This window comes from Hakea prostrata, chromosome 7 (assembly GCF_041222555.1).
Source record: "Hakea prostrata isolate BN-2017 chromosome 7, UWA_Hpros_2, whole genome shotgun sequence".
In the NCBI taxonomy this organism is placed as follows: domain Eukaryota; kingdom Viridiplantae; phylum Streptophyta; class Magnoliopsida; order Proteales; family Proteaceae; genus Hakea; species Hakea prostrata.
Genome location: NC_142606.1, coordinates 14946715 through 14955952, shown reverse-complemented (window position 1 = coordinate 14955952; position 9238 = coordinate 14946715). Strand labels below are relative to the sequence as shown.

General features: G+C 35.5%; 1 protein-coding gene across 1 annotated transcript in view; it reads left to right on the top strand.

Moving 5' to 3' along the window:
* The window catches only part of LOC149010067 (stomatal closure-related actin-binding protein 1-like), a 37435-nt gene extending 28248 nt beyond the window's left edge, over positions 1 to 9187 (top strand). The window contains 7 exon segments of the mRNA XM_089161350.1: positions 739 to 822; positions 1365 to 1545; positions 2373 to 2489; positions 3139 to 3197; positions 7216 to 7350; positions 8517 to 8666; positions 8838 to 9187. Coding sequence (XP_089017476.1) covers positions 739 to 822; positions 1365 to 1545; positions 2373 to 2489; positions 3139 to 3197; positions 7216 to 7350; positions 8517 to 8666; positions 8838 to 8882 — 771 coding nt within the window. The 3' untranslated portion in view covers positions 8883 to 9187.
* Positions 9188 to 9238: the final 51 nt, after the last annotated feature.

Below are 9238 nucleotides of genomic sequence, written 5' to 3'. Positions count from 1 at the left end.
TGCTTCTTTGTGATATTTCTGTAATGAAATACATGTCCTCCGGAATTTGACCTCCTTGCTTCTCTGTTCCCCGTGGGGCTGTCATTCGGTCGACATTGGTCCAATCCATGCATTGCCATGCGTTGACAGCCCCCCTGCTTCTCTCCATGGTCCATTCTCCCCCCCTCTCCTCGGTCCATAGAGACAAAATGTAGGACTGGTGTCAACAGTTCATCATGGAAGAAAGGACTCACCGAGCCGGGATCACTAACTAATACTGAATTATAATTATCTTGATATTTTCTTGGATGTAATTCAACTTCCCGTTCAATTTTTGAAACCACTGATTACTGAATAGGAGGAATTGGTTTTTCAATAATTTCAAAATCCGACAATAGATCCCATTGAAATTCAAATAAGAAAGCTCAAATCTTTTAAGCTTAATATTTCTAAAATCTTGTCAAACATTACACCATGTTAGAATTTGGTGGAGCTTCCATGAGATTATTTCTAATAGGTTTCTTGTGGAATTCTGAGTCTCTTTGTCCATTGCTGTCATTTTTTCTTAATGGTATACACTTTCTAGTAGAATGCAAGGTAGCCCTTCTAAAGTATTGGTGGATGAAATAGATAGATTGCATCTTATTTGCATATCTTCTAAATTTAGTTCTGTGCATCAATGTTTGTATGTGTTCTTCAGGGTATTGGGGGTGAATGTGAGTTACTATTTAAATTTTTTTTTTTTTTTAATATATATAGGTGATGGACTTGGAACATGAACTACAAGTGTTGAGGATTCAACTTGCGGAGAAGTCATCGTATTCTCTTCAGCTTCAAAAGGAGGTTGGTTCTGGTTTCTAGACCTTTTCAGTCATTTCCAATGGAGCCTGGATCTTACGTCTCATGATTCAGCCTTTCCCCTTTCATGACATGCATTTTCATTGTTAGTAATTTAATATGTATGTGTTACCATATAAAGTTTTTTTTTTTTTTTGAAGCATTTCCCAATATGCTCTACTGTCAAGTTTGGTTGATTTTCTTTCTGCCATTATGGTTAATTTTGGCCCGGATGGCCTTTTTTGGTATTTTGGCAAAGATTTCTGGGGTTACTTATTTCTGTTATTTTATATCCCTATTCCAGTAGGTTTAGAAATCTCATCATTTGTTCTAAAGATTAATAGTTTTATCTGTCCTTTATCTAATTATGCACCCCCTCCCATTTTTACAAGCTGAATTGGATGAATTCTTTGTTGATTTTCACATACAGATCTGCTTGATATTTTATTAAATTCTGTTCATCTTTTACAATATGAGACTCTGTTATGGTATCATGTCAAGTTTTGTGATTAATTTCTTCCATTCTCTCTTTTCTGTGACCTTTGAAGGTGGAAATGAGCAAGAAGACTCTGTCGGGCAGGTCCAATTCATTTGAGTTAGATGGTTCTGAGATTTTAGGTTCATGTTTGCGGATCATTCCTTGCATGGATAAAGCTCCAGATCTTTCTAAATGCTTTATTCAGTGGTATCGTGTATCCACAGATGGAAGCAAAAAAGAGCCTATTTCTGGTATGGATTACTTGAAACTAATTGTTTATTTACATGTGGAATTCCATGATGCTTAACTTGGAGGTCTTACTTGATCATTTGATTCACAAAAAAGGGGCATACCTATTTCCCAAGGCTCCCATTCTCTTCCCCCTCCCCTCTCCTTTCCCCCAACCCCTGAGAGAGAGAACCGAAACTCCAAGCCCCAGAATGAGGTCTGGGTATGTCCATAATGTACAGAGTCTTAAACTGCTTCACTGGGAGGCTGTTTCTTGACTCATTGAGACCACTAGGTTGTGAAGGAGCAATATTGCACCAAGGTCCACCATCTATCATTTGATTTGTTAAACTGTGTATGGTTTTTGCTGTGTTGTCTATGTGTTCTACTGTATTTCACTTCTATTACATTTATAATTGCCCTTAGTTTTGGTTGTTTTATATTGTTTGAATTCCATGGGGTCCACTATTCAGCAGAGATCGTGATGTCGGGAGGTTTTCATCTTTCAAAGAATATTCTTTTTGTAATTGAAAATGTCGTGAATTAGGGCTTCTGAATTTCTATTTATGCCTTTTTTTCTGCAAATTATTATGTCATTTGTTGATTACTTTGAGTCTTGAATCCTGATAATTAGATCTCATGTCTTTCCTTTCAGATTGAGATTTCCATCCACTAACTGGGTGAATATTTTCTGATTACTTATGATCATTGCTAGAGCTGCATTCTCCTTTTTATATTATGTCCTGTTATATGGTTTGTACCACATCAGGGGCTCAAAATTTGTTCTTGCCATAGTTTGTCATGTTGTTCAATACATCAATTGTCTTGTTCTAACTTTGAATGGCATCAGGGGCCACAAAATTGGTTTATGCTCCGGAGCCTTTTGATGTTGGGAGAATCTTGCAGGCAGATATAGTAGCAGATGACCAAAGACTCGCAGTGAGAACCACTGGTCTCATTGATCCTGGTTTGTTCTTTCTCCTACATCTGGAACAAGATGTATTTCAATCATGGATAAATCTGGTTAGTTGATTATTTGTCCTTCATGTTGTTGCTTAAATGGCTGTCCAAAAGGGGGATCATTTTTTGCTACTTTCTGTTATAAATTTTGGTCTGAAAGAACATCATATGTGGCCAAAAAAATCGACAAATCCTTGCCTTATGTCCAGTATATTGAGCCATGTGGGTGGTTGATCTGGCCAAACTGATTAATAAGTAGTGACTCCCTGGAATGGCCGCATGGTAGATTTCATGGCTGACCTGATCTGTACTGCATTCCATATCCTGACTTTTTCCCTTGTATTTGGAAGAAGTTGTATTTGATAGAAGCAAAACCAACCATTCATTGTGAACTTTCTAATAATTTTGAGGATTCTTGAAATTACCTTACAAGTTATAGTCAAGCTTAAACATACTAGATGATGGTCTTGTAAGCAGCACGTGCATAAAGCTTGACCAGAATCTATTTTAACTAGGGTCATCAAAGAAGTTGTACCTAGGAGTCTAGTTTGCACAAGTGTTTTAGCCTTTGTTGGATTTTTGGTGCACAATACATTCCTGATGTTTTGCTATTAAATTAGCTGCAGTCTACTCTCTCATCCATTGACTTTTAACAGCTCCGGGATTGGGAAGCTACGTGGAGGCACTTGTTAGGAAACCTGAGACAGAGTTCAATGTATGTTGTCATTATCATTTCATTTATTCAGCCTTTTTTTTCTTAGTCACTTTAAGTGTGTGTTATTGACTATAGATTATTCTGATAATATTAAATGTTTTTAACATTATCTGAAGGATCATTATGTTTTTATTTTTATTATTTTTATTTTATTTATTTATGAATAAATAATTATAATAAAAGAAACAAAAGAACAAGACCTTTTAAGCAAAAGATCAAAAAGAAGAACTAAGACCCCAAGAGACAACAATAAGCCTAGTCCTTGGGGTATCATCAACCGGGGATGGGGAATAACTAACGGTCTAGAAGATACATCAAAATAGATGGCATTCCAAATCCTATCTATCGAGCGGGATTTGGAAGTCCATTTTTGAAGGTTGCGCTCTAAAGGATCATTATGCTATTTATTGTATAGAAGTATGTACCAAATTTTTTTTTTGTGAGACTTGGGCAGATGAAAGTTAAGAGACCACTTGGGTGAAATTCACCATATGCATGGGTCAGTCTGTGTGTTATGGAAAGTAACATCCATTACTAGTCAACTTTCGGCTTTGCTTCTAAGTACATGTGTGTTTTATAAAGTGTTATAATGCCAAATAAGTTATAAGAACTGCCATTTGTTTTAATAGAATCTGTTGCATACTAGTAATTTTGCATCTAAATTTGCTCACTTTTGAAGAGCCTTGCCTACTTATATGGGTTGTAACTTTACCAATGACATTGTGCCACACCCTTTTCCCTGTTTTCAAGTATTTTAAAATTTGAACAATCCACTAAATGGAAAAGAATACTAGTAACAATTAGCTCCAAGGGGAATTGCTTAGAGTGGGAAGATGAAAAACACTTCTTAGTTAAGTTTAACACACCTACCTAATAAAAAAAACAAATAATAGTTTTAGAAGGTTGTAAAAACCATCAAGAAAATGCAAATTTTAGATATTTTTAAAAAAATGAGGGTTTCTGAAGTTTTTTTGTTTTTTTGTTTTAATATTTTAAGAAAAGCTTTAAAAAATATGAAAACAAGTAAAATAGTAATACGACCTCCTGGTTCCTGTTCTAATATTATGTAAGCTAGAACCGCTTATCCTGAAAGCTTGAGCTGTTAATTAGGGGCCATTACATTGTAATATTGTATACAGACAAACACCAACAACTCCTGTTATGGCCTTATGGGGTCAATGTCTTTATTCCATTGCATAGGTTTGTGGGTGCTTTCCACCAATGAATTTTTATGATTATGGATACCTTGTTCTGTATAATGTTGCTATGAATTTGTTTTGAAAATTTGTGAACATTGTTAAAAAAGTTTCACTGAAGTCGCAGCAAAATTTTGCTATTCTGAATGTGTGTGCTTAAGACAAAACAGTATTTGAAACCCATAATTAGCATAATTTTGGCTGAAATTTCAACTTGTCCACTGAAATTGCCATTTACCTCTGTGTCAATGAGTTCATTAAAGGGCACCAGTGGAGAATTTGAGCACCACTTCTTGCTCAATATGACATTGCAATTTGCATGCGCTTGTGATACAGATACAGTTAAGAGGAAAATGTATGTCTGCTTCATTGTAACATCAGTTGGCTTGATCCAGCATGTCATAGCGTATATAGAAGACTATTGTAACGTTGAGGCTTGGGTGGATAGTTTTAACTATACTTTCTACTATATCTTAAATAATTAATCAATATTATGTCTCTTTATTCAAGGTTCATAATTTACTCATTTTTTTGTTTGCCTATTTCATCTTCTAGTACTGAAACAATGCATAGAATTGGAAAAATTACATAAGGTATGCAATAGGGTTCAATTGTCAATCAATGAAGCAAAACCAGAACACCACTTTGTGTGACTCTGTTTTTACAATATGATGATTTACCCTAAAATACTGTTTCCTGAAAGTGTCAGAGCCTAATGTCCGTTTGAGCATAGAAATGGCTAACCAAATCAATCTGCCAAAAACTATGATGTTTCAGTAAATTCTGGTGTCACGTTTGTTTTGGTCTGACCAAAATGGCTTTTGCCAAAATGAGTTTTTGAACCATGGCCTCGAGTATTAGAGGCTGCAATACTGTTTGCTATTAACAGCTAGGTAGTTCTCTCATATCACTGTGGACATTGACAGTCCTGCCTAACTGCATAAATCTCCGTGTTGCTTGATTGTCGGTTTGCATTTCCTATTCGTTTTTTCACATTGTTTTAGGTGTTCATCTCTATACTCAAGTCTTATGGCTCTGCACATGACACCAAGTGGCACAAAGTGTAGCCCTAGAACTCTATCTTTTGAGGGCAAAATTGCCAGATGAATGGGGAAGGACTGTGGTTCCTGTTTATGAAAGAAATTTTGATATTCAAGACTGTAATAAATGTGAAGGAATAAAACGTAGGAGTGTTATTATGAAATATAAAATAAGAGTAGTTGATCTTGCCTGAGACAACAAACTAGTATTTTGATTACCTAATTTGAATTTATGCTAGGAAGACCAAACATGGAAGCAATTTATTTATTCAGGAGACTCAAGAAATATATATAAATTGTAGTTAGGGTTTTCATATGGTCTATGTCGACTTAGAAATATCATTGTGATAGAAGTCCCCAGAGAGTTAATTACGCAATGGCTTTGGAAGGAACCATTTTTGGCTAAATCTGTGGATGTAATAAAAAAATATGTATACTGGTGTAGAGACTAGTATGATAACCATAGGGGACAGGTATTGAATTCCTAATTGCAATCAATTGCTTCAGGATCAGCTCTAACCTCATATTTATTTCACTAATCATAGGTTAGACAGTGAGCTAACAAGAGACATTAAAGATCATATCCTATGGTCAGATGCTTTTTCCTGATGATTGTTTTGGTGGATGTATCAAAAGAGGGGTAAATGCAAAGTTGAAATTATGGAGATCAACATTATAATCAAAGGATTTCAATTAAATAAAAAAGATTATGTCATTTGTGACTTTAATATTGACTAAAAGTGAGGGGTGAAACTGATGATAGGGATGTATCACAAAGTGAAAGTTTAAGGTATCTAGTTCAGTGATTAATAAAGTGAAATAGAGGTTAAGTTTTCACCAAAAAAGAGAAGGATAAAGTGGTTGAAATGGAGGCATGCATCAGGAGTGTTGTGAAATCAATTTAGTTTCTTTAAAATGCAAAGAAAAGATTTATAGGACAATTACATGATTGGAGTTCATGTATGAAGCTGAATATGTACTATGTAGTCATGAAGAATCTATATATACACAAACTTAATGTGCCCTGAAATGAGGATGTTGAGTTGGGTGGTAAAACTTGAAAGGAGGGGGGAAAAAATGAAAAATGAATTTAGGAATGCAGTTTTGATGCATGATAAGTTGCAGAGAAAGCGATTCAGGGTGGTGTGGACAGATTTAATGGAGGCCTTTAAATGCTTCAGTATGGAGGGTATTAACTGAAGGGGCTAAAAGAGCCAGGGATAGGCCTAAAATGACTTTGGGAGAGGTGGTGAGGGTAGATGTGCATAGGCTAAGAACAAGTATGGTTTTGAACTGAGCTGATGGGAGAAAAAGGATCCATGTTGCTGATCACATTTGGTTGGGATAAGTTGAGTCGAGTTGAGCTTTATGATCTAACAAATGCACATCAAGAACATAAGCTCCTGAGTTTGAAAGGGCTATGGAAAATATCTAGCAACAGTTTCTCCGACTTAGAAAAAATATGGTTGAAACATAGTCGATTTCAGCTTTTGATTAATTCATTGTAGGGGGGTTAATGCTAACAAGTTCTATATATATATATATATATATACACACACACACACACATTTATGCATATATACATTTTCAGCCTATTTATGTTTCCTTGTGGTGCTTTTTCGTTGGCAAGCCAATCTCTCTCTTCTATGAATATCATAGAGATGTATAAGAAGCTGTTCTCATTACCTAAAGCAACTATATGACCTGTAGAGCATGAAGAACTCTGCTCATCATTTCCATGGCTTGTTGGTGATTTCCCTTACGTTTAATATGTTTCTTCAGGTAGTGGTGACCCAGATGAATGGAAATGATCATCCACCTCATTGTGTTCATGTATTTCATGTGGGGAGGATGAGGATTAAGCTTTGTAAAGGAAGGATTACAAAGGCTAAGGAGAACTACTCCACTTCGATGCAGGTAACTTGTGGGATTATGGCTCTTAATAGAAGGAAACTAGTGCACGAAAAGGAAATTAGTCTTCAGGCACCAAATGTCTACCTGTGTTGTTTTCTAATTGATGGGTGACTTGGCCAGCAATCAGCATAATCAAGAGCTCTCAAGGTTAATCTTGAGAGAAAATGCTGAAAATTAACTGAACTTCCATTTCTGGCCTTGGAAATCTGCTATGTAGGCTCTTTTTGGTATCAATTATCATTATCAATTATGAGGATTTGTTATTATTTTAAATTGTTTGGCATTTATTATCAGTTTTATTTTTATTTAAAATAATATAAAAACCTCTAAAATCCATAATAGACTTTTTGTCTATTATGGATTATTATGAGAATTTCATTATCTTCATTTATGCACAAGTTTACTTAATCTTTTTTAGTTAAGATGAGGGTAAAATAGTCAATGCACATTTTTTATATATAAAAGTCATACTTTTCCCCTTTTTTCTCACTTGCTCACTATTATTTCCTAACAATTTTTTATTTTGACAGCAAACTTATTTTTCATTCCACAATTTATTTTTGTCAAAATTCACCAAATCATTTTTCATTATTGACCAATAGTGAATTATTATACTTATTTCTTTTAAATAGGTATAATAGAGAATGAGAATTGATACCAAAAAGAGCCATAGGGCTTATTTAGTGATTGGTCCTAATTTTGTGCATTAGACATGCTCCAGTGCGTTGCCCCTACAGCAGTGTAGAAATCGTGTGGCTCCAATTCTATGGTGGGATGGTGCTCTCGTTATCTAGTCCGTTGGTTCAGAATCCTCCCCCTTTTCCTCCTCTGGTTCTCTGTGTTATCTATCCTACTGGTTAGCTGTTAAATGAAGCTTAATGTATTGTGTTTCTTCTGGTTTTTATGGGTATGAGTAGCATGGAACATCCTCAGCGCCTGCTGACTTAGTTCTGAAGCTAACTTTGCTGGAGAAAAGATTTAACTGTGCTGCCTACTTTTGTTGGAACTTTTCCAACCCTGACAAAAATTGCTTCAAAACCTTTATTTATATCTAATGCCTAACTGCAATCCACTGTCTGGTAAAGAGCGAAATTAGTGGACCCAACACATCTAGTTTGATTCCCAGTTCATTTCTGAAAACTGTAGCTCATACCCATTTGTCTTCTCAGCTGTGTGGAGTCAGAGGGGGTGGTAATGCTGCACCCCAGGCATTGTTCTGGCAAGCAAAGAAAGGGATTTCCTTTGTATTGGCCTTTGAATCACAGCGAGAAAGGAATGCAGCCATTATGCTAGCCAGGAGATTTGCTTTTGACTGCAATGTAAGTATTAAGTTGATGTCTTTCCTTTCTTTTTTTTTTCTTCAATACTTTCGTGCGAGTTTTAAAAAAAAAAATGAAATGCAAAAAAAAAGAGTTTAAAGAGTAAAAATGCACACAATCTCACATAGTCTATATATTAGAAGACGAAATCTGATTGCTTGGAAATGACAGATTATGCTCGCTGGGCCAGATGATCGAGCTTCTTTAGGAACGTAGAAGGCTCTATTGGCTCCTCTAACTACATGGTGTAAGTATATTGATTGAGGTTTCTGGCATGTGTGTTTGTATGTTTGTAACACTTAAACCAAAAATAGAAAGAAGTTGGCTCTCCTGGCACGTGCAACACTTGGGGAAAAAAAAAAACAAAAAAAAAAATCGCTTTGTATTATTGTATACGGGGGCTTCCACAATTCTGGTTGCTCCCGACGTCAAGTCATTCCTTTTTATTTTCCTTCTTGGCTTGTAAAACTTTTCCATTGTGTATTTAAATGGTTCATTTGCTGCTTGCGTACTTTATTCGGGCTACAATTTTCTTAATTTGAAAGTTAAATGTGGGCCCCACCTTATTAAAA